Here is a 26,255-nt window from a genome sequence, read left to right as displayed (position 1 = left end):
CTAGCATTTACCTTTGGGAAGAAACAGTACACGTGGAATAGAACACCTTTTGGTTTTCTGAACTCTCCAGCTGAGTTCAACATATTTCTCCATAAAGCCCTTCCAGATGCGGAAGCTCGAGGAACTCTAGTCTATGTGGATGATATCCTGATCAAGAGTCCCACCTTTCAGAAACACCTGGAAGAGGTAGAACATGTGTTCCAACAATTGCAAAATGCAGGAGCTAAATTGACCCTTGCCAAAGGTCAATGGTGCCGAACATCTCTGAATTATTTAGGGTATGACATTTCCTCTGAAGGTCTTCGACCACAGAAGAAAAGGATACAGGCCCTACAACAGTTGAGGAAACCTACCAATTTGACGGAACTTCGTTCATTTTTGGGAATATGCAATTATTCTCGACAGTTCATAGATCAGTATGCAGAGATCTCTAGACCCTTGGTTGCCTTACTTAAGAAGGATGTACCTTGGACGTGGGGTCCTGAACAGGAAGATGCTATGCAAGAGATGAAAGAGCAGCTTAGTCGCTTTCCTTGCTTGGCCTACCCTGAGAGTGGTCGTGAATTCTTCATCGACCTAGGATTCTCCAAACACTCTATGAGTGCTGTCCTGTACCAGAAATACGACTCTGACAAGCGTGTGGTGGCCTATGCAAGCAAAGGCTTCACCGATGTAGAGAAGAAGTATTCTGAATGTGAGAAAGCTCTACTGTCAACTGTTTGGGCTCTTCAACATTTTCGGAGTTACATCCAAGGAGAAAAACTCATTGTAGAGACTTGTCATCAACCCATTAGTTTCTTGGGTAGTGACAAGATCAAGACTGGTCGTGTCTCCAATAGCCGAATAGTCTCATGGACTTTGGCTCTCCAAGGATGGCCTTTACAGGTAAAGTATGCCCTGAAACATCGTAACACAGTAGCCCAAGGGATAGCAGAATTGCATGATTGTACAGAACAAGATTCTCTTACAGGTATACCGGAACCTGATGTTCCACCAGAAGAGGAGGAACCCCATCGTCATCATCTTTACGATGAACAGCTATGTGCCAATATACCTCAAGTCTACGTAGATGGCTGTGCCTTCCACCAGACCTCGAACCATAATTTGGTCGCAGGAGTAGGTGTAGTGTGGAATGTCGACACACCTATGGAAACTTTGAAGTATAGATTGGGTGCTAAAACCAACCAATATGCAGAGATTGTAGCAGCTCTGGTCGCTGTACAGTCTGCGGTACAGAAGGGGATCCCAGAACTGATTATCTGTACAGATTCTGATTATGTGCGTCAAAACTTTGTGTCTCACTTACCCGTGTGGAAAAAGAAGGACATGTTAAATTCCAAAGGAAAGCCTGTCCATCATGGCGACTTGATTCTAGCCTTAGATCAATTGGTACGAGACAATGACATGACCATCTACTGGAAGAAAGTGAAAGGTCATGCTAAGGTTAATAGTTCTGACAAGATCGGAAATGACCTTGCGGATCAACTGGCCAAAGAAGGTGCTTTGTCAGGTGAACTATGGCAATGCCCTGAAGAGTTGTTTTCAATGGTACATGCTATTACTCGACGCCAAGCTAAACAGGTAGCTGAAACACCTGTAGTGCAGTGGGGTAATGATATTCCTTCCTTTGATCTTGTAACCGCTCAGAAGACCGATCTTATCCTGGGAAAGTTCTATAACTTCATACAGAATCCACAGGATCATCCATTGTCTGAAGACGATCAGAAGGATGAAGAACTTAGGATACTCTACACCTCCAGAGAGAAATTTTCGATTCATCAGAACCTGCTCACTCGGACGAGTAAGCATGGTATTGTGCAGTGGGTTGTACCCCGTGCATATCGAGGAATCATGTTGCAACATGCCCATGATGAACCTTGTGCAGGACATAGAGGTGAAGAAGTTACCTATGAGACACTGAAGCAAGTGGCCTATTGGCCTCATATGCGGCAAGATGTACAGTTATATACGAGAGGTTGCTTGACTTGTTGTCAATTTCAACCCTCTACACCACTTCACCGAGCACCCTTGAGAAAGAAGGGTTTGGTCATGCCCTGGTCCGACATCCAGATTGACTGGATAGGCCCAGTGGTCCGTTCCTCCCGAGGTAATAAGTATATGTTGACTGTAACTTGTTTGTTTACAAAGTGGATTGAGTGCTTGCCTGCACCCAATTGTACGGCAGAGACTACCGCTACCTTGTTACTGAATCATGTGTTCAGTAGGTGGGGTTTGCCCATGAGAGTGGACTCAGACCAAGGATCACATTTCACTGCGGATGTGATGCGACACATGTGGAAGATGCTCGGAGTGAAAAGTAAATTGCACATAGCTTACCACCCTCAATCATCGGGACAAGTGGAAAGAGCGAATCGTACCATCATCACGATCCTGAAGAAGTACGTGTCTACCTCTGGTAAGAATTGGGACATGAAGTTACCTTTGGTTCTGATGGCTATTCGTGCCACGCCTCACCGTTCTACGGGGGTGACGCCTTTTGAAATGATGACAGGTAGAGAAATGACATTACCAATTCATTTGTTGTATAGAACTAATGATGTAAATCTTTCTAGTGCTACTACTGCTCATGAATATGTCACCCATTTACGTAACCATTTACAGGGTGCATTTTCTTTTGCCCAGAAAAATCTGGAAATTGCTGCTAAAGGTAGAAAAGCCTATTATGATCATAGGACTACCACAAAGGAATACCAAATTGGCGACAAAGTATTCTATTACAATTTTGGCAAAACCAAGGCCAAAGAAAGTAAATTTTTGCCAAGTTGGCATGGTCCATTCCCTATAGTGGAAAAAGCTTCACCTGTGGCCTATCAAATTCGCATCAAATCAAATTCTCCAGGTGCAGATGTCCTTAAATGGGTCCACATTAATCAACTGAGACCATGTCATCCCAGTAAATTTGCCCAGGATGAAACCATTGTTGTGATGAAGACATTAACCTAGCAACAGCCTAGGCTGTTCTCTCTCTTTTCTGTTTTTCAGATGGCGAAATGAGTTCTGCCGATGCTGTTCCTGGTTGTCCTGCTGATTGGCGTTGGTACCAAAGTAATCGATCCTGGTCCGCAATCCCGTGTTGTCCTTCAAGATTCTCCTGGTTTCTTGTTCTTCCCATTCCAGATCCTGCTCCAGAACATCTTCTTTCGATGTTTCTCTTTTCCATTTGGACTCTACTCCTACTGAAACTGAATTGGAAATCCTGGATGTTTTCCGTGGACATTCCATCAACTTTACCCTTGAAGTGGAACAATATTTGATGACAAAACCTTCCCACACCATTGAACTGAAAGTTGATAATGATAAGCTTCATATTGAGGACTTTCATATTGGCTCCTCCAATGTACATGAAGTTGTTGATACCCGTAGTATTGATCTTTTTATCTGTTGTTATTCCAATTTTTGCCATCTTGTGGGTTCTCTTATTTGGGTTCTCTGTTTTTGCACTCTATGAGACCATCCGGATTAGACATCTTATTCGACAGAAACCATCATACTGACTTAAGAATGCATGATTACATTGCGGCTATGAATGAGTAATTTTGCTAGCCGTATTTTTTATTATGATCTTCCTGTCTTAACTTTTGCTTTGGCATACCTTTTGTGCCTTGCTAAGTAGTTATGATTTTTGATTTTATCATATATTGCCATTATTCAGTGATTTTATTATCATTTATTTGGCTGGGTTCATAAATTATGCCCTTGCCTTTATGATTATTATCCATTGATTATTGATATCTTTGATTTATTGCTGATTTTTATGGTATTGCTTATGTTTATGCATTTTTATATCACCTTGGGTCTTGTCGATCCTTTCCTACTTAGTTAGGTTGAAGGTGAAATTGACTCCATTGAAGTTATTTCTCCTCCAAAAGGGGGGACTGTAGGGATATTTCCGTATTCACACCTGAAGGTTAGGACTCTATGATGTCACCAAGCCTGAACCATTGTTTCAAGAATCTCTCTGCAAGCAACTTTCCAGCATGAATTTTGCAAGAAGTAAGAAGAATGATGCATTATGGGGATGTACCCGAATGTTGCTATTCAAGGGCATTCATCTGTGCTTTAATAATGGGACAGTGTGAATCTTGAAGAAATTATTCTGTTCTTATCTGTCTAACGGCCCTGGGTCTTCCAGCATATATGATACTTTATACAGAAAGGCTATTCATCAAGTTCTGTTTCTGGATTGGTCCGAGGAAGTCATCTGATGAGATTCAAGAAAAGAAAGGTGCTAATTAATTAATAATTAGTTAGTCTGTGATAAGGTCCGGGGAAGCTCAGATCTGCTCACAGATGTTCTAATTGTAAACTTTTTCTTTCAATAATTAGACCTGTAAGTTACCTCGTGTGATTCTCTGCCTAAGAGATAGAAATTCGGACATTTAAAAACTGTTCTGAACTTAGCACAGATAAACGGAACTTATTGCTGATGATTTATAGCCTCATCAAGGATTTTCAACACGTGTAACTTTTACAACGGTATTCCTGACGTCTTCCAGCTGACACAAAGTTTTCTCTTCCACCTAATTGTGCCGGAGAGGCTAATTAAGGGTGAGCATACGGAAATTACTTTTATTAGCTTGGGAATTAGATAGGAATCTATTGATAAAGGTAAAGGGTTGAAAAGTTACCTGGGTGATAATATAATCATTTGTTAATCAGGGATTATTATTATAAGGAATAGTGTGTGTTTAACAAGAAGTTTTACTTAATTGTCTAACCATTAGATTGTGATAATCATGTACTGAGTTTCATTTGTGTAATTAGATATTTTGAACAATATTTAGATTCTGCAGCTGGCTTGTGAATTATATTTTTCTATTTTCATAATAAAGATATTTCTCATTAGCCTGGGTTTTGTGTCGTATAATTAGACCATGATATTTGGACTTGAATAAGAGGTTATGGTTTTCTCTAGACCACTTAACAGAGATATAACGTGTTTATATTACTGCTAAGTGAACCATAAATCCTTCTACAGTTCCTTGGTACTGAGTTGAAGTAGAAAGGAAAACCAGGATTGTCTGGGCCACTGAGGAGCTATGAGAATCATGGTGGCCTCCTCCCATTTCAGCATGTTAAGTGTCTTGAAGATGAGAGGATTGGAGGAAACACATAGAAAAGCTTATGCGTCCAATCCAGTAGAAAAGCATCCGCTTCTAGCCATTGGGGAGTACTGCCTGAAGCAAAAAACTGGGGCAGCTTGTGGTTGAGGGGGGACACAAACAAGTCCTCCATTGAGCCAAGATGTGATGCAGAACTGAAGAGATGAGCGTCCACTCGTGTGGCTGAAGAAACCTGCCGAGTTTGTCTGCAAGAATTCTTTTCTCCTTGAATGTATATTGCTTTCAGGAATATGTTGTGAGCAATCGCCCAGGTCCAAATCTTTTGGGCCTCCTGACAAAGACGGAGAGAGTCCATGCCGCCTTACTTGTTTATGTAATACATTGCGACCTGATTGTCCATGCAGTAAAGAAGGACGTGGTTGGCAACAATGTGCTGAAAAGCTTTGAGAGCATTGTAGATCGCTTGGAGTTCCAACAGATTGATATGGCAAAGGCGGTCCTGGGCAGACCAGTGACCTTTAGTGTGAAGACCGTCCAGATGAGCTCCCCCAAGCCTAGGTGGACGAGTCCATTGGCAGAACTTTCTGATGTGGAGGTGTGTGGAACAACCCTCTGGATTGGAAGAGTTTATTCACCACTACAGAGACTGTCAGAGTGAAGGAGTGATGGTAATGTGTCGAGATAGTGGGTCGAGAGCTTGAAACCACTGAGATGCAAGAGTCCATTGAGACGTCCTGAGATGAAAAGTCGCTAATGAACATAAGAGCATAAGCAATGCCTCTGCTGGGTCAGACCTGAGGTCCATCGTGCCCAGCAGTCCGCTCACGCGGCGGCCCAACAGGTCCAGGACCTGTGCAGTAATTCTTTATCTATACCCCTCTAACCCCTTTTCCAGCAAGAAATTGTCCAATCCTTTCTTGAACCCCAGGACCGTACTCTGCCCTATTACGCTCTCTGGAAGAGCATTCCAGGTGTCCACCACACGTTGGGTAAAGAAGAACTTCCTAGCATTCGTTTTGAATCTGTCCCCTTTCAACTTTTCTGAATGCCCTCTTGTTCTTTTATTATTCGAAAGTTTGAAGAATCTGTCCCTCTCTACTCTCTCTATGCCCTTCATGATCTTATAAGTCTCTATCATATCCCCTCTAAGTCTCCTCTTCTCCAAGGAAAAGAGACCCAGTTTCTCCAATCTCTCGATGTATGAAAGGTTTTCCATTCCCTTTATCAGACGCATCGCTCTCCTCTGACCCCTCTTGAGTAACACCATGTCCTTCATAAGGTACAGTGACCAATACGCAGTACTCCAGATGTGGACGCACCATCGCCCGATACAATGGCAGGATAACTTTTTTGTTCTGGTGGTAATACCCTTCTTGATTATGCCTAGCATTCTGTTTGCCTTCTTAGCGGCCGCTGTGCACTGTGCCGTCGGCTTCATTGTCATGTCCACCATTACCCCCAAGTCCCTTTCTTGGGTACTCTCATTTAATAACATCCCTCCCATCATATAGTTGTACCACGGGTTTCTGTTTCCCACATGTATACATTTCTCAACGTTGAACTTCATCTGCCATCTCGTCGCCCATTCCCCTAGTTTGTTCAAGTCCCTTTGCAATTCTTCGCAGTCCTCTTTAGTCCGAGCTCCACTAAATAGTTTGGTGTCGTCTGCAAATTTTATTATTTCGCACTTCGTCCCTGTTTCTAGATCATTTATGAATATATTAAATAGCAGCGGCCCGAGCACCGAGCCCTGCGGGACCCCACTCGTGACCCTCCTCCAGTCCGAGTAGTGGCCCTTCACTCCTACCCTCTGTTTCCTACTCGCCAACCAGTTTCTGATCCATCTGTCTCCTTCCACCCCATGGTTCTTCAGTTTCTGGAGTAGGCATTCATGGGGCACCTTGTCAAAGGCTTTTTGGAAATCTAGATATATGGAGTAACATGCACCATGGAAGCCATGTGACCCAGTAGTACTATCATTTTCCTGGCCAAGAGTGATGGCAGGTGAGAAGTCTGAGTGCAAAGCTAAATCAAATTTTCTAGTCTTTGTTGAGGGAGAAAAACTCTGAGATCAATGGTGTCTAGCAGAGCTCCGATAAATTGCAGATTTTGAGAGGGCTGAAATTGGGATTTGGGAAAATTGATTTCAAAACCCAACTGCTGAAGGAAGAGAATTGTTAAGCAAGTTACTGCAATCACCCTTTGAGAGGTTGGATCTTTGATCAGCCAATCATCCAGATAGGGAAACACCTAGAGTCCCTGATTCTGCAATGCCCCTACCACTACCACCAGGCACTTGGTGAATACTCTGAAAGAGGATGCAAGGCCAAAGGGCAGAACCTTGTATTGATAATGGTGCTGTGCCACCTGAAATCTTAGGAATTTCCTGGAGGTCAGATTCACTGGAATGTGAGTATAAGCCTCTATGAGTTCTAGAGAGTATAGCTAGTTATTGTAATCTAAGAGGGGATATAAAGTTGCCAGGGACAACATCCAAAACTTTTCCTTCACTAGAAACCTGTTGAGGCCCCTGAGGTCTAAGATTGGATACAGACCTCCCGTCTTCTTTGGGATGAGAAAATACCAGGAGTAAAATCCCCATTTTCCATGTACAGGTGGAACCTCCTCTATAGCATTGAGAAGGAGGGAGGGATTCAATCTCCCGAAGAAGGGACTTTTGCTGAAGGTTGAAAGAAGACTCTTGGTGGATGATCTGGAGGCATACTGATGAAGTGAAGAGAGTATCCCTTTCGAATGACTTTTAACATCCAGAGGTCTGTGGTTATCAGTTCCCAATGGGCATAATACAGCTGGAGCCAACCTCCAATTGCTTAAGAAAGAGGCTGAGAAATAGGAACAGCAGCTATGCTCTCTAGAAGCCCGTAAAAAAGACTGAGCAGGCTTTTGAGGAGAAGCTGATTGAGATTTCTGAGGGCGCTGTTGTTTTTGCTTTTTCTGCTGCGGTCTAGGAACAGAAGCTGGTTTTGAATAAAAATGCCTTTGATATGAAGAAGGCTTAAAAGATTTAGAAGTTGAAGGCTTAGGCTTGGATTTAACCAAAGCATCCCAATATTTTTCATGATCAGTAAGCTTTTGTGTGGCATTTTCAATAGAGTCACCAAACAGCTCAACTCCCAAAAAGGGAATGTTCGCTAATCTGTCCTAAAGATTGATGTCCATATCTGAGACTCGTAGCCATGCAATACATCTCATTGCTACTGACATAGCTGATGCTCTGGAAGATAATTCAAATGCATCATAAGCAGATCTTGCTATATATCTTCTAGCTAGGGCAAGGATGCAAGGGATATGAAGAAATTCCTGCAAATGTTGTGGAGGAATGTATCTATCAAAAGAAGGCAATTTCTCAACAAGTTGCTTTATATAGCAGGAAATATAGAAATTATAATTTAGAACTCTATTCACTAACATGGAATTTTGGTACAGGTGATGCCCAAATTTGTCCATTGCCACGCTCTGGTGGCAATGAGGCATAGATTTTCGATGGAGTAGATTTTTTCAAAGTTAACTCTACCACTAGGGACTGGTGCTGAAGCTGTGGTTTGTCAAAACCTAGAGAAGAAATTATTTTATATACAGTGTGTCCAATTTTCTAGGAGCCACTGTAATGGTTAGGGGCATTTCTCAGTTATTGTGAAGAGTCTCTTTGAATATATCCTGCAAAGGTAGTCTGAGAAGTTCTTTAGGAGGCTTGTCATGATCTAAGGCCTCCAAGTATTCAGCACTGTAGGCAGAATCAGCTTCTAGCTTGACTGGTAGCTCTTTGCCCAACTGGCAAATAAATTTGGTAAAAGAAAGTCTCGCAGTAGGAGATTTAGATTTTTGTGGAGAGTTTTCTGAGGTAGTATCATAAGCCTCTGTTGTAGACTCAGGTAAGTCTTCAGCTGAATCAGACTGAAAGTCAGAGTCATAAAAGGGTTTTGGTGAAAGAGTGCATCGAGAAGATCGATGGTGCCATCAAGTCAGGTGTCGATCCAATGATGAGGATAACACTCTTTTACGCTTTGAAGATCATGAGGAAGAACAATGTTTTCTTTTTGAAGCTCCTGAAGAGGAATGATGCTAACTAGACTTGGAACGTCGAGATGAGGAGGTAGAGTGACGATGCCTCAATGAACTGGAGCGGTGCCTCAATGGAGAGCTGGACCTACAATGAGATGGCCTATGCTTGGGCATGGAACATTGATGCCACTCTGGAGAGCCAGTGTAGGTACCGCAGGACCTGGTGGCCTTATGCTCAGGCTGGGTTGGTACTGAAGGAGTGAATGTCGGGGATAGGCATTAAAACATATCACTCACTTGGAAAAGTGCATCGAGCTTTTCACAAAATTAAAGCACCGTCACTTTAGGCCTTTCTGCCGGTACCATTGGTGCCGCATCTTGCCTCGGAGAGGGTGACCTCAAAGAGGATGCATACCTCGATGGAGAGGCAAAGTGCAAGAGAGGTCGTCGCTTGGTCAGCATCAAGGGATTCGATGAAAGGGTGATCTGCAACACCTGTTGGGAAGCTGGTGGCTTCTTAGCTGGCTTACCAGACAAAACGATGTCGTCCGATGCCAGTATCAATGTCTTCAACGTCGAAGGTTGTGATGTCTTCTGTATCCATGCGAGTGCCAAACTATTTTTCTTGCTAAAGTTTCCATCTCTTGATGGAACGTTTCTGTAGGGTAGTAACACCGAGCACAAGATTCTACACAGTGATCTGGGACAAGGCACTGCAAGCACCAACTGGGGGTGGGGGGTGGGGTCAGTAATGGAAATTTGCCTTTGGCACCTGCAGCATGTCTTAAAACCTGTTAAAGGCTGGAACATCGATGGAAAGAGCGCCTCAACCAAATCAAACTCAATGGCTGAAGAAAAGAAAAGGCTTCATCAGGCGAAGCCCGCAAGGCGAAAGAAAGGAAAAAAAAACTTTCCTCACTTCTTTTTTTTTTAGTTAAGTAAACTTCAAAATTAAAAGGAAAAGAAAACAAGAATAACACATGAGCGGGAAGGCAAAATACAACGACTTAACTCTGCGGAAAACTAAGAACTGAGGTACCATGAGCCTGCGTCAGGCGGGAACTTTTAGTTTGCGAACTTTAAATTCTTGTGTTCAAAAACACGACTTCTTAGCTCCGAGAAAAATAAGAACTGAGGTACTGTGAGTCTGTGTCAGGCAGGAAGGCACTCACGCATTCGCAATGTGGGCAGTTCTTACAGTGGCAGTGCACTTTTAAAACTGTCTGTACCAGGGATCCATGGATGACATCACCCACATGTGAGAATATGCTGCCTGATTGTCCTGGGATAATTTTACATAAAGGTTTTATGTAAAAGTTGTTTTACAAATGAAGAAAGGCTTTTGATAAGATTACTTTGTATTATATGCATGTTTAAGTATATTGTCTGATAAGAGTATGCTCTTGTATGATTGCCATGTGTAGGCATTCCTGGGAAGATAAATGGGGCAAAGCAGGGACAGAGTTGCAACTTACCCATGTAATTTTTAAAAGGGAGTTCACTTGTAGACTATACACACATTTACATCACCTTCTGAGCAGGTAGGGCCATATTCTATAAATGGAACCCCCCAAAATTGGCGCCAACTAGAATGGCACTTAGCACGATTATATAAAAGGTACATGCACCTGATAGAACTGTGCTAAGTGCCAGTGCATGTCATAACTTGTAGGCGCACTCGTTTAGTCCAAGGAAAAACCAGACCCAAATACTTGCGACTAACACTTGTGCACATCAGTGTAACAATGTGCACAAATTTTTGAAATGCCCATGCTCCTCCTCTGCTCACTCCCTCTTTTCAGATTCATGCACTAGAACTGATGTGCAGCACTTTATAGAATGTGCCTACCAAGTTATGAACATAATATCTAATTAGTGCCAATTACCATCACTTATAGGTGTTAAATGCCAATTATCAGTGCCAATTAGGCTGGTTAAACAATTAAGTTGTATATGAAAATCAGCTGTGCGCATTGATTAAGGGGCTGATTCTGGGGGATTCCTACAATTGGTAGGAAGACAATTCGTAGGATATGACAATTGGTAGGATCTTCCTATCTACTGTCTTTGTACTAATTGTCATACCCAATTGTCCTACATCTTCCAATTGTACTACCCTATCAGAAATGGCAAGCCGTGGACTATTTAGATTTTTAATTTTGGCATCATCTGATCATGGCAGGGGAATCCCCGATCAGCTAAGCCGGCAGAACTTCCCGAAACTGGGGTTATGAGGAATCCTGCCGGCTCAGCTGATTGGGGATTCCCTGCCGCGATCAGCTGAACTGGCAGGGGGATCAACATAAACAACTTATTTCTATAGCATTACGAGATGAACGCAGCATTGAACATTAAACACGCAAGAGTCAGTCCCTACCCTATAGAGCTTACAACCTACCTATGGCAGACACACAGGACAAAAAGGTGAACCTATGTACTCTGCTCAAGTAGGGAATTAGAAGGGGAATGATTCCTCTCTCCCTCCTTCCCATCCACCAATCCTCCCAGCCCCCCTCCAAAGATAGCCCCCCCCCAAAAATGGCAAAATTAAAAATCTAAATGGAGGGATCAATGGGTGTGAGGGAGGGAGGGATAGAGGAATCACGGATCTCCCTGCCAGTTCAGCTGAGTTAGCAGGACTCCCCGAAACAGGGGCTTCGGGAAGTTCTGCCAATTCAGCCGATCAGGGATTCCCCTGCCGTGATCAGCTGACGGTAAGCCTGTGGACTACACTCATCCCTCCATATTCGCAGGTGTTAGAGACAAGGCCGGCCTGTGAATACCAACAAAATCGTGAATAACTTTAGAGCTAACTCTGCCCACCCCCACCTCCTTCCTACCTCCCGCACCTCTCCACAACTTACTTTTTACAGTCTTGTGGTCTAGAGGTAAAGCAAGCCAGGAGCAATCTTCCTATGCTCCTGCCCCATGCAGAGCCGCAAACATAAATGGCTGCCATAAATTCCTACTAGTCTCGCATAGGAAGATCACTCTTGCCCTGCTTCACTACTAGACCACCAGGCTTTAAAAGTAAGTTGTGGAGGGATCTGGGAGATGGGAGTGGATCTTTTAATGCTTATAAACCCCAGCCGCTTAAACTGTTTATAAGCATTAAAAGATCCACAATTATTGAGATAAGTAAAAACTTATTTAAAAATTATTTAAAAGCTATTTAAAACTATTTATAAAGTATAAATGATGAAAAAAATAAGAAAAATACAATAACCTAGACCTATGAGGATTTAACACCTAAATCTCTCTGCTAAGAAAAACCATATATTAGGCGGTAGAGTGGTTTCTGAGGTCTCTGGTGTGTATGAATATTTATATAAAGGCACAGAGAATTGAATGAAAATGTGTATTGACTTAGAGTGAAGATATGTAGTGCCCTTGTATAACAGGCTTCAGTCTTGTGCCTTTTTAACTTTTCACATAAGCATACACTTCTCCAATAAAATCTAGACACACTTTATTCTGCCTCAGACCCAGTAAGTTTTGCTGCAGTTAGAATCCATCACTGTTCCCAGCTGACCAAAATTTCTCATGGACTAATTTCTGCCAATTTACAAATCACAACTAAAATTAGCTGAGTGTTTGAATTCAGGATCATTGTGTGTAAATAAAATAAATAATTTTTATCAAAAAGTTTCAGGCGACTTGGGTTGAGCTGCAGGGATCTTTTCTGAAGAGAACAGACACCCAAGTACAGCTCTCCATCACTATTCACGGTTTTCCTATTTGCAAATTTGATTATTCGTGAATTTTTTTCTTCTAAGTTTCTTCTAATTTTCATCTATTTGCAGGCTGCCTGAACCTCCCTGGACCTTACCTGGTGGTCTAGCGGTGACGCGGAGCAGGAGCGAATTTCCTACACTCCTGCCCCATGCAGAGCCATCATCAAAATGGCTGCCCTGAGTTCCGTTGTAGTCTCGAGACTACAATGGGAACTCACGGAAGCCATTTTGATGACGGCTCTGCACGGGGCAGGAGCGTAGGAATATCGCTCCTGCCCCGCATCACCGCTAGACCACCAGGTAAGGTCTGGGGACACAGGAGGGAGGCGGGGGTGGGTCAGAGCCGGCCCAAAAACTTATTTGCGATTTTTCCCTATTCGCGGGCAGGCTCTGCACCTAACCCCCGTGAATACGGAGGAAGAAGTGTTTACCCTCTTTACACAACCAGTCTGGGGATAAATACATAAAAATAGGTAGAAAAATTTACAACATACAGATATATCAACTCTACATGAAGGTTAAAGCCTGTACATGTACCACAAAAATAAATAGAAATCTGACCTTGAACGCCATGAATTCTGTTTTCAGATTACACAATTCAGATTCCTTGTCTTCTAGCTGACGCATTAGATTTTCATAAAGTTCTGCAGAGAATTTCTCCGGCAGCTGTTCTGTACATGTTTCATGGTGCTCAAGTTTTTCAGAAAGCTCTTCAATGCGTGTCAAAAGATCTTGATTTTCTAGTTGGGTTTTGTCATTTGCATTCTTCATCTCCAGCAGGTCTCCCTGAAGAGCCTCTTTCTCCAACACAACTGCTGCCAACTCCTCTCTCAACAGGACTTTTTCTCGGACATGATCTTCCACCAAAGTCCTAAACTCAGCACACTGAGCCTCATGTTCCTCTTGAAGACTCATCATCTCCTTCTGCATATTAAGAACTGCCTTATCACCCTGTGAAACCATCCTTTGGGTTTCCTCTTTCATTTGCTTTATGGAAATATGTATAGCTTTCAGGATACTTAACACATTGTGTTCCTGATCTCCTTCATCAGATTTGTTCCCCATCTCTTCTAGCATGCTACTGAGCTGAGCTTTTACAAGTAAGTTTTGCTGCTGGTCACTTTCAAATAGTTTACTTAATTGGCATTTTTCTTCAGTTACTATCTTTAATTTCTTTTCCAGATCCTCTGCTTGTTCCTTAAACACCAGCCAGCTTTCTCGTTCACATGTAAACCTTTCCAAGTCACTGTTAATGACTGTCTTTTCTTCATGTAGTTTTGCCATTTCATTTTGAAGAGATTTTGCTTCATTCAGCATTTTTTCTTTCTCCTGCATCAAAACCTCAATTTGCTTCTCAAGATCTTCTAATTTCTGGCTCCTCTGGTCCTTTTCTGCTTTACTGTCTTTCAGCTTTACCATTAGTTCCTCTACATTCTGCTTCAGTTCACAATTGTGTTTGTCAAGTTCTTCTGTTTTGTGTTGAAGTTCCAAAATCCTGGCTTGCTCCTTTTCACATACCTCATGGAGGTTATTGCTTTCTTCCCCAGAGGACTTTATTTGGATTAGCAAATCATCTCTCTCTAAAACAACCCTATTCATCTTTTCTTCAAGTTCATTAATGGCAGTGTCCTTCTGGTACAACAAAGTCATCACCTCCTCATTTTTCTTCTGGAGGTTATTCATTGCTTGCTTCAGCTCCTCGTACTCCTCTTGTTTTGCCAAAAATACTTCCACCTCTGTCTGAAGTCTATTCACGGTTTCGAGAAGCACATCTTTTTCATTATAAGCAACTCTGAGCTTCTGCTGCAGTTCCTGAACATCAGCTGCTTGCTGCTGCTTCATGGCTGCAAATTCCTGGCTGATCTTTCCAGCAGACTCCCCTAGTTCCGCCTGTAGTGTCACCATTGTTTCCTTTAAGCTCTCATAACTAGAAACAGCATTTTCTTTTTCTTGCAAGAGCTTTTCACATTGCACTTGAAGAAGCTGTAGTTTTGAAATGGATGCAGACTTCTCTTTTTCAGAGGCTGATCTCAATGCCTCATTCAGATCTGAAATCTCCTTTTTATGCTTGCCTTCCAAAACCTCAATTTGCAAACTATGTTGCTTCAACATTGCCTCACATTGGTCCTTTGCATTCTGAAACTCCACTTTTAATTTTTCAATTACACAAGCATAATCTTCCTTAGCAAGCTGTAATTCATTAATTTTAAACTCTGAATCTTCCCGTTCATGAAAATACTCATCCTTCAACTGTTGTATTTCAGTCTCTAGCTTTATCTTAACATTATTTGTATATATTAGTTCATCTTTTAAAATACTATGCTTAGATTCCAATTCTTTCAAGACATATTCTAAACACTTAACCTCTTCATCTACTTTTGACTGTTCCTCGGAGGAGTCTCCCTGTCCCTCTGTAGAATCTTTAAGATTTTCTTTATTGGTCTCTACATACTCTCGGAGCTGTTTCAATTCACATTCATACTTTTCTGTGTTTCTATTTAGCTCTTCCTGAAGGTATTTTTCTCTTGCCAAGAACTGCTCAGTTAAATTCTGCATTTGCTGGTCTTTCTGGTTTCTCTGCTGTTCATATTCTTTTGCTGAGGTTTCAAGCTCATTCATCAAGTTTGACAATTCTTCCTGATGTGCAGACTTCAGTTTCAAAAGTTCCTGATGAAGGTTACTAATTTCATCATGATAACGTTCAGAGTTTGATTTCTGGGATTCTTGCAAACTTGTGACTTTGTGCTGATTCTCCTCCATAACATCTTCCAATTTCTTGGTCAAATGTGAAATCTCCTTCTCATAAGCAGGCTTGATTTGCTGAAGTTCCTCTTGAAGCCTTTGGATTTTATCTTCCAGATCATCTTTTATTCTCAGCACATCGGTCAGGTCTGCTTGTTTCATGATGGACTCATGCAGCTCTTTCTGAAGTCGAGTTACATCTTCCTGGTGGTTGGCTTGAGCCATGACTAATTCATTTTTAAAATGTTCAATTTCTTTGAGACTATCAGCATTAGATTTTTCCCACTGTTTCTGAAGCTCGTCAGTACTTGCAATGACATCCTAAAAAGATAAAGATACCACTGATAAATATATAGATTTCTAGACAAGTAAATGACCTTAAAATAGAGCATTTATCTTAAACTGTATGAAACTGGAGAATAAACAGTATTCCTGTAGGTTGCCTTGGAATTCAGAACATGCACAATAGTTTAGGTTTTGTTTTACTTTGTTTTTTTCTGGAAAATTTTTACAATAAAAATAAAGAAAAGCCCTACAGAATAACTCCCTGATCTTACCCTCCTCCAATATATAAGCCAACTGTTTGTTGTACTGAAGTCAATAATTTATACAATAAATTCTGTTTGGATATGTGGAGAAGAGATACTTAAGGATCAATTTATTGCCAAGCTGCCTAATGATATACAAATATGCACTAGGAACCAGATAACAGGGCTTGGCAAACATATGTATATCCAACTGGAGCATGTGTATATTAGTACAATGTAGGATAATCTGCAGTTTGGTTGACGCCATCTAACACAGGAATGGCACTTTACAATAACCAAGACAAAGAAAACAAACAGTGTAATAAACACCTCTGCGTGTTGGTTTTCTTTAGCATTTTCTTTTTTCAAAGCCAGGAACTGATGCTGGGCCTCTGCTTTTTCCAAAAGAGCATTATCCAGTCTTTCAGTGAGTGCCTGAAATAAGACAATAGTTATTTTCTTAGGATTTAAGAACCAGCCCCAAACCTAGGTGGTCAGTGGCTAAGACTTGCCCCCCCCCCCTTCCTCCCTGGGGTGGGGTTGAGAGGATCTCTTCGGAGGTCTACAGCAGCTACTTTGCAGTCTGATTTACTAAGCTCATGTCCAAGGCAACAAAAAAAAAAAAAAAGCTCTGTAAATTGGGCCCAATGCCATCAGCAGGCTACTGGCAGAAGTATACAGCCAGCAGTTTCAGCTGTTCCACCTAGCCTCACTATCACTCTCTCCTCCCCCCATCCTGTCATCACCCAGCCTCTCTCTCTATCCCTCTCTCCCCTCCCCAATGTTCTCATTACCAGTCTTTTTATGTGTCTATCATCATCAAGTCTCTTTAAACCTGTTCATCATTACTGTGTGCAATTCTGGTCACCACATCTCAAAAAAAAAAAAAATAATAATAATAACGGAATTAGAAAAGTTAAGAGAAGGGTAACAAAAATGATAAAGGAGATAGGACAACTTCTCTATGAGCAAAGGCTAAAGCAGCTAAGGCTCTTCAGCTTGGAAAAGAGTTGGCTGAGGGAGATATGGCAGAGATCTATAAAATACTGACTGAAGTGGAATGGATAGCTGTGAATCGCTTGTTTACTCTTTCCAAAAAATATTAGGACTTGGGGGCATGCAATGAAGCCACAAAGTAGTAAATTTAAAACAAATTGGAGAAAATATTTCTTCACTCAACATGTAATTAAACTCTGGCATTAACTGCCAGATAATGTGGTGAAAACGGTTAGCTTAGCAGGATTTTTTAAAAAGTTTGGATAATTTCCTAAAAGAAAAGTCCATTCTCACTATTATTAAAATGGACTTGGGGAAAATCCATTGCTTTTTTCAGGATAAGCAGCATAATGAAATCTGTTTTACTCTTTTGGGATCTTGTTAGGAACTTGTGACCTGGACTGGCTTGATGAACCTACAGTGTATCTTAGGGCTCCTTTTACTAAGCTACGTTAGCATTTTTAGCGCTACGCGGCTAGAACTAATGCTAGCTCAATGCTGGCGTTAAGGTCTAGCGCGGGCGACAATTTAGCGCGCGCTATTCCACGCGTTAAAGCCCTAACGCAGCTTATTAAAAGGAGCCCTTAGTGTTGCAACTCTTATGTTCTTACATACCAGTCATTCCTCCTATCCTATCAACTCCTTCCTCCCTTAAAATCTTCCATCTCCCAATCCCTAGTCCTGCCCAGGTAAGCCAACCAGCCTACCTTCTCCTCTAGCCCCTAGTCCCATTCAATCAAGCCAACTAGCCTGCTTTCTCAAAAATTGTTTTATTTGCGCAATTAGTCACAATTTCAAATTTTAATCAAAATGCAGTCCTAATTTTTATTTATCAAAAAACTTACAATTCAACAAAAAAAAAATCTTAGCAGACACCATATATGCTTGAATATAAACCGATCCGAATATAAACAGAGGTTATCCTTTTCTCCCTCTAAAAAGGGGGAGAAAAGGTTGACTCAAATATAAACCAAGGTTAGAAATTTGGGTTATCATGGTCAACCAATCTATAAAGAATGCTCACCCTCCCTCCCAATCAGCTATCTTGTAAGTCACTAAACATAATACTAATATCTGTGATGCGTCTATCCCAAAGCTAACATATTCACAACAAGGCCCCTACATAGGAAAATGCAACTACAAGCAATCACAAACTTAAATAAATGTAAAAAAAAAAAAAAATAATCAAACTTAAACCTCAAGAGCCATATGCAGTTCAATACCAGAGAAAGAGAAACACCACTCTACACTTTAGAAAATAAAAAGAAAGTAGTGAAAACTTACAGTAAAACTGCATTTTCTGTTCATGAAATTAAAAATAAAATTCTTTTTTTTCTACCTTTGTTGTCTGGCCATTGTATTCATGTTTATCCTAGTTTCCAGTTTCTGCTTTCTTCTGTCTTTTCTTAATTTTCTTTCCAGGGTCTTCAGTCTTATCTGCCTCTTCCCTTCTTCACTTCCTCTCCTACATCCATCTCTGACTTTTAACTTTTTATCCCAGGACAAGCAGGCATGATATTCTCACATGTGGGGTGACGTCATCTACGGAGCCCCAATGCGGACAGCATTTCAAGCAAACTTGATTGAAGATTCAAGTTTGCTGGCTGCACCACGCATGTGTGCCTCCTGCTCCACCAGAGGGCGCATCCCCTCCTCGTGGTCTCCAGTTCGATTTTTTCCGCTGTGCTAAGAAGACACGTTTTTTCTTAGCGCTGCCCTAGTGCCTTCTTTGCACCGCGATTTATTTCTTTTTTCTTCCTCCGTAAAAGTCGCTGTGCATAACAAAAATTTCTTCTTTTTTTTTTTTTTTCTTTCCTGCTCATCACGCTCTTCGCGCCTTTTTCTCGCGATCCGGGGGCTCCCGGATCGCCGCGACCGCAAGGCCTGATTGGCCGCCTGAATGTCCCGGCCCATTACGGGCTTTAAAAAGTGCACCGGGTGCGAGCGTCTTCTATCTCTCACAGACCCGCATCGCTGGTGCATCCTTTGCCTGGGGGCCGACCATCCAACGGAAACTTGACCCCGGTGTGCAACTTTTCAACAGCGGGCGCTCCGCCGCCGATGGGCCCGTATGGCAGAGCTATTTGCTACTGATCCACCCTCGACCTGGCCTCGAGATCGGCCCCGGCCTCGATCTCGGCCTCGAGTACATCGGCCCCACCTCGGGACTCGACTTCGAAGACCTTGAGCTCTCATAAGTCCTCGGCCCCGGGTAACTCCCCTCTTCCTTCCTCAGGTTCCACATCGTCAAAGAAGCCAACCTCGGGGACAACGGCCACACAGGGTGGAAACTCTTTACCCACGGCCCCTGTAAAAACCCCGAAGACCTCGGACGTGTCTCCACCCCTCGGGAATGCTCCAAAGCGAGATCGCCCCCGGTGGAGAGCACAGCGGCCTTGGACATGCCCTCGATGCTTTCCGTGCCCGTATTCCAGGACCTGCTCCGAGCGATGATCACAACGGAGCTTTCCGCTGCCATAGCTCACCTTCAACCGGCCTCGGCCTCGACCTCGCATGTGCCGGACCAGCCTGAGCAACACGCCGAGACCCCTCGAGGAAAACCGCGCCGTTCTCGTCGCCTCTCCTCTTCCTCGGATTCCTCCCCGAGGCATTCGAAGCATTCGAGGCATTCAAAACGAAAATCGAGACCCCTCTCTAAGAAAGCCCGGAGCTCCCCTCCGGTACGAGGGCGCACCCCCTAGACTCGATCGGGGGAGCCGCTAAGGGTCACCGAGCTGTCTCTTACCAACCCACAGCTCCTATTGACTCCCCCTCGGTCCGGAGCTCCGGCCCGAGGCCCTAGGCTTTCGCCGAGGGAGTCCGGGGAGGGATCCCCGACCAGGCACCGGTCGGTCCCCAGAACCCCGGCGTCGTCCCCGAGGGGCTCCTCGAGGCGACGCAGGTCCTCGACCCCGGAGCGCTTTCACAGCACGTCTCCGGTATCGGACCGAGGATCCGAACGAGAGCCCCGCTATTCGAGGGAGGCTTCTCCTTCCTTCTCAGCCAAACGGCGGTCCCGGTCACCGTCCCCGCAAGGGGCCACGGGACCCCATCGACCATCCTTCACGAGGTTCGTCCAGGACATGGGACGTGCCCTTGACTTGGACCTGCAATCTGACTCAAGGTACTCCAAGGAGTACCTGGCGGAACTGGATATGCCTTCCCCGCCCCGAGAGTCCCTGCGGCTGCCACTGAACCCGGTACTCGGGCAGACCCTTATCAGGAACCTCGAGACTCCTTACATGGTGACGGCGGTCCCATCCAAAATGGAGTCTAAGTACCGGACGGTACCTCACCCGGGGTTTGAGTAACCACAGTTGTCCCATCAATCCCTACTGGTGGAATCATCTCTAAAAAAAGCTCACCCCTTGAGGGTGTCCGCGGCGGTCCCCCCTGGACGCGAAGGCCGGACACTGGACAAATTCGGACGCTGGTTGTACCAGAACTCTATGATGACCAACAGAGTCCTGAACTACACCTTCACTTTTTCCTCCTACTTGAAGCACCTCATTGGGCGGCTCACCTCCTTCTCGGAGAGCTTACCCACCCCTCGCCAGACAGAGTTCAGCCTCCTCCTCGAGGATTTTTCCAACCTCAGGCTACACTTGTTCCACGCCGCCTACGACGGCTTTGAGCTATCTTCCAGGGTCGCAGCCTTCTCAGTGGCCATGCGCCGGCTGGCATGGCTACGACTCATCGATATGGACTCCAACCTACAAGATCGACTAGCCAACCTCCCCTGCGTCGGGAAGGAACTCTTTGACGACACCATCGAAGCCGCTACGAAACGGCTGTCTGAACACGAACGCTCATTCGCGTCCCTTGTCCGACAGAAGCCTAAGCCACAGACCCCTCGCCCCTTCCGGGGATTACCTCGACGCTACCCCCAGAAGTCCACACCGACCTTCTCACGACCACCGCCGCGACGCCCCCAGGCTCACTCTAGGGCTCCACCAAAGTCACAGCCCACGGTGTCGGCAAAGCCATCTCCGTCCTTTTGACGTAATGAGCAGACGGGGGCGGGCCCCCTCCGCACTTCCACCCGACCCCCTCCCCATCGGGGGCCGCCTTCAAGCCTACTACCCTCGCTGGAAAGCCATCACGTCAGACTCATGGGTCCTTGGTGTGATCTCATCAGGGTACTCGCTCAACTTTCGGGAGATACCCCCGACAGCCCACCAAGTGCGTGTCCTCCAAATCGAGCGCAGTTGCCCTTCCTCCTCTCTGAGGCACAGGACCTCCTCCGCCTGCGGACGGTGGAGTTGGTCCCCCAAAATCAAAGGGGCCAAGGATTTTACTCCCGCTACTTCCTGGTACCGAAGAAGACGGGAGACCTGCGCCCGATCCTGGACCTAAGGCGCCTGAACAAGTTTCTGGTACGGGAAAAATTTCGGATGCTTTCCCTTCCGATCCTTTACCCCTTGATCAGTGAAGGCGATTGGCTCTGCTCCCTCGATCTGAAGGAGGCCTACACCCATGTCTCGGTGCACCCTGCTTGCCGCAGGTTCCTGCGCTTCCAGGTGGGGGACCTCCACCAGCAATATCGGGACCTCCCCTTCGGCCTGTCCTCGTCCCCCCGAGTCTTCACGAAGTGCCTCATAGTAGTCGCGGCAACCTTGCGCTCCCAGGGTCTACAGGTATTCCCCTATCTGGACGATTGGTTGATCAAAGCCTCGACCAGGGAGGGGTTATCTCAGCGACCCAACAGACTATTACTGCGCTTCAGCGTCTGGGGTTCGAGGTAAACTTCCCAAAATCCCAGCTATGCCCCTCTCAGTCCTTACAATTCATCGGGGCCGTGTTGGACACGGTCCGTCAGCGTTCCTTCCTCCCTCCTCAGCGTCGGGAGGCATTGGTAAATCTGAGCCGACAAGTCTCGAGATCGACTACCGTCTCGGCACGACAAATGATGACGCTCCTCGGCCATATGGCCTCCACAGTCCACGTTACCCCGTTTGCCCGCCTCCATCTGCGGTTACCACAATGGACCTTGGCATCACAATGGCGACAGGATCGGGACCCGATCTACCGCCACGTGACAGTGACTCCTTCCTTGCAAAGATCGCTCCGTTGGTGGGCCGACTCTTCGAATCTTTCCAAGGGTTTGCTCTTTCTCGCTCCGCCACACCACAAGGTCCTAACCACGGACTTGTCGGAGTACGCTTGGGGGGCTCATGTAGACGGTCTACACACACAAGGCCTATGGACCACAAAGGACCGTCACTGCCACATCAACGTGCTGGAGCTTCGGGCCATTTACCTCGCCGCGGTGGCCTTTCAGCACCTACTTCACGACCGGGTGGTCCTCATCCGCACGGACAACCAGGTGGCGATGTACTACGTAAACAAGCAAGGAGGGACGGGGTCTTGGCCCCTCTGCCAGGAGACCTTACGGCTCTGAGAGTGGGCAATCTCCCAAAACATCTCCCTTCGAGCGGTTTACATCCAAGGGGAACAAAACTGCCTAGCGGACAGGCTCAGCCGCCTCCTCCAGCCACACGAGTGGTCCCTGCACTCTCAGGTGCTGCGACAAGTGTTCGACACGTGGGGGACCCCCCAGGTAGACCTGTTCGCCTCCCCCGACAATCAAAAACTGCCTCTCTTCTGTTCAAGGATATACTCTCCGGACCGTCTCGAGGCCGATGCCTTCCTCCTAGATTGGGAGGGAAAGTTCCTCTATGCATTCCCGCCGTTTCCTCTGATTCTGAGGACGCTGGTCCATCTAAAATCTCTGAGGGCCACTCTGATCCTGATCGCTCCTCGATGGCCCCGCCAGCCTTGGTTCTCCCTGCTACTTCAACTCAGTATCAGGGAACCTCTACTTCTGCCCGTCTTTCCCTCTCTGCTATCTCAGAGTCGGGGTTCACTGTTACATCCCAATCTTCAGTCTCTTCATCTGACTGCTTGGTTTCTTTCCCCTTGACTTCCTTCCCGGTATCCCAGTCGGTCAGGGAAGTGTTGGAGGCTTCTCGGAAGGTCTCGACTAAACTCTGCTATTCTCAGAAGTGGACTAGATTCTCGTCCTGGTGCTCTTCTCACAGCCAGGACCCGGTGTCGGTCCCCGTGTCCTTGGTCCTGGAGTATTTACTCCATTTATCTCACTCTGGCCTGAAGACCAATTCCATTCGAGTCCATCTCAGCGCCATCGCTGCCTTTCATCAGGCCCTGGAAGGGAAGGCTCTTTCACTCCATCCCTTAGTCTCCCGTTTCATGAAGGGGCTCCTGAATGTTCATCCTCCCCTCAAACCGCCTCCGGTGGTTTGGGATCTCAATGTGGTTCTAGCTCAACTGATGAAACCTCCATTTGAGCCTATGGATAAGTGTCATCTTAAATTTCTCACCTGGAAAGTGATCTTTCTACTCGCCCTCACTTCTGCTCGAAGGGTTAGCGAGCTGCAGGCCTTGGTGGCGGACCCACCTTTCACGGTATTCCACCATGACAAGGTGGTCCTCCGCACTCACCCTAAGTTTTTGCCTAAGGTGGTGTCTGATTTTCATCTCAACCAGTCCATTGTTCTGCCTGTGTTCTTCCCCAAGCCCCACTCTCATCCCGGAGAGGTGGCGCTTCACACTCTCGACTGCAAGCGGGCGTTGGCCTTCTACCTCCAACGCACCCAGTCTCATCGGACGGCCCCCCAGTTGTTTCTGTCCTTCGACCCCAACAAGTTGGGGCGCCCGGTTTCCAAGCGCACCCTATCCAACTGGTTAGCTGCTTGTATTTCCTTCTGCTACGCTCAGGCTGGTCTCGCGCTGCACGGTCGAGTTACGGGACATAAGGTCCGAGCGATGGCAGCTTCGATAGCTTTCCTCAGGTCCACACCTATCGAGGATATCTGCAAGGCTGCCACGTGGTCTTCGGTTCATACTTTCACCTCACACTACTGCCTGGATACACTGTCCAGGAGCGATGGCCGGTTCGGCCAATCGGTCTTACGTAACATATTTTCCTAAATTGCCAACCTCCCTCCATCCCTTGACAGTTAGCTTGGAGGTCACCCACATGTGAGAATATCATGCCTGCTTGTCCTGGGATAAAGCACAGTTACTTACCGTAACAGGTGTTATCCAGGGACAGCAGGCATATATTCTCACAACCCGCCCACCTCCCCGGGGTTGGCTTCTTTGCTAGATATATGAACTGGAGACCACGAGGAGGGGATGTGCCCTCTGGTGGAGCGGGAGGCACACATGCGTGGTGCAGCCAGCAAACTTGAATCTTCAATCAAGTTTGCTTGAAATGCTGTCCGCATCGGGGCTCCGTAGACTACGTCACCCCACATGTGAGAATATCATGCCTGCTTGTGGGCAAAAGTGAAAGCAGCTATTGTAAGGGCAACAAACCATTTTGTATGGAAAGTAAGAGGAAAAGAAGACCGCTTTGGTTCTCAATAGTAGCCGAGAAGGTAAGGAAAAAGATTAGCTTTCATAAACTACAAAAGATCGCAGAAAAAAGAAGACAGGATAAAATATCTGGAGAGACTGGTTGAGTAGTCAGGAAAGCAAAATGCAAATGGAAGAAAAAATAGCTGACACTGTAAAACAAGGAGATATTTTTTAGGCATATTAGTGATAGGAAGAAGTGCAAAAGTAGCATTGTGAGACTCAAAGGTGAAGGGGAGGAATATGTAGAAGCTGATAAAAATAAGGCTGAATTGTGTAACAAATATTTATGTTCTGTGTTCACAACTCCTCCATCTTCTGTGCAGGCTGCAACTAGAAGGTAAATGATGCGGGGAGGCCAGGGGGAACACGGAGGCCTTCATGGGAGGGTGCACAGTCCTTCAGAGTGAGGGGTGGGATAGGCCTTGGGGGGTGCAGGCCTTCAAGGGGGGGGGGGGATAGGCCTTTAAGGGGGGGGGGGGACAGGCCTTTAAGGGAGGAAAAGCCTTCAAGGGGGGGACAGGCCAGAGATGGTGGCATAGGCTTTTAGGGGGGGGGGGGGGGACAAGCGTTCAAGGGGGGACAGGCCTTCAAAGCGGAGACAGGCCAGGGATGGTGGCATAGGCCTTCAGGGGGGACAAGCCTTTAAGGGGGGGACAGACCTTCAAGGGGGGACAGGCCTTCAGGGGGAGGTGCAGGCCTTCAGGAGGAGGTGCAGGCCTTCATAGGAGGGGGGGCCCTGGTGTAGAAGTACATGGAGGGAGGGAGGGAGGGAAGGGGGTTCAAAGAGACGTGCATATGCCGGACTTTGGGGGAAGAAATTATGGGTTTAAAAATAGAGGAGAGGGAGAGAGATGATGGACAATGGGATACAGGGAGGGAAGGAACAGAAAGGGATGGTGTGGAGGGGGGATAGAGATACTGGATAGGAGGGTAGTTGGGAAAAGAAAGGGAGAGATGGTGGACCTTGGGTTGGTGGGTAAGGAGGGAGAGATGCTGGATGAAAGGATAGTTAAGAAAAGGTGGATCTGTGGATGGAGATGAAAAAAAAAGAAAGATGCCAGACCTCAGGGGGAGGGAAGGGAAACAGAAGGGGAGGACAGAGATGGCAGATGGATGGTTAGCACGGAGAAAGAAGAAGGAGACCCTAGCAAGCAAGATATCAGAAGACAACCAGAACCTGGGACCAACAAGATTTGAATAATGACCAGACAACAAAAGGTAGAAAAACTAATTTTATTTTCCATTTTGTGATTATAATATGTCAGATTTGAAACGTGTATCCTGCCAGAGCTGGTGTTAGACCGCAAACGTAAGCTAGGATTTAAGAGAGAGGAAAAGTCTTTTTTGTTTGTTTACATCACAGCGCCAGTATGGTTAGGAGAAGGCAAAGGGGGTGAAGAGGCTATAAAATAAACCCACCAGGATGTTTAAAAAAAAACACCCAACTGGCCAGGAAAATCGAATCGTAAAACCAATTCAATAGGCTGAATCGAATCAAATCGAAATTTTTTTTCCTGAATCGGGCTGCACTAGTTTCTATAGATATTTTCTTACCTGAATAATATCTTCATTTGCCTCAATAGTTGGTTTTGATTTGAGTTCCTTAATCTCTTTTTCTAATTCTGAAACAGAAATGATTTCAAGTCAAAACTGTCATACTGAAAAACCCTGTATAATGCATAGTAGGAATATGGCTACAATTTTATCATGACCCCAAACCATGTCAAAACAAAAATACATTTCAACAGTACAAAAAGATTAACAGT

At 45.3% G+C, this 26,255-nt stretch overlaps 1 protein-coding gene across 3 annotated transcripts in view; it reads right to left on the bottom strand.

The window, feature by feature from the left end:
• GCC2 (GRIP and coiled-coil domain containing 2) overlaps window positions 1–26,255 on the bottom strand; it is a 200,106-nt gene that overhangs the window by 136,188 nt on the left and 37,663 nt on the right. For all 3 annotated transcript variants that reach the window (XM_033948644.1, XM_033948642.1, XM_033948643.1), the window contains exons 4-6: window positions 26,044–26,111; window positions 16,441–16,545; window positions 13,403–15,904 (exon numbers count right to left, since the gene is read on the bottom strand). In XM_033948644.1, the coding sequence (XP_033804535.1) occupies window positions 13,403–15,904; window positions 16,441–16,545; window positions 26,044–26,111 (2,675 nt within the window). The remainder of the gene's footprint in view (window positions 1–13,402; window positions 15,905–16,440; window positions 16,546–26,043; window positions 26,112–26,255) is intronic.

This window comes from Geotrypetes seraphini, chromosome 6 (assembly GCF_902459505.1).
Source record: "Geotrypetes seraphini chromosome 6, aGeoSer1.1, whole genome shotgun sequence".
NCBI lineage: Eukaryota > Metazoa > Chordata > Amphibia > Gymnophiona > Dermophiidae > Geotrypetes > Geotrypetes seraphini.
Note: the sequence above shows the minus strand (reverse complement) of the source record. Positions and strands in the feature narration are given on the sequence as shown.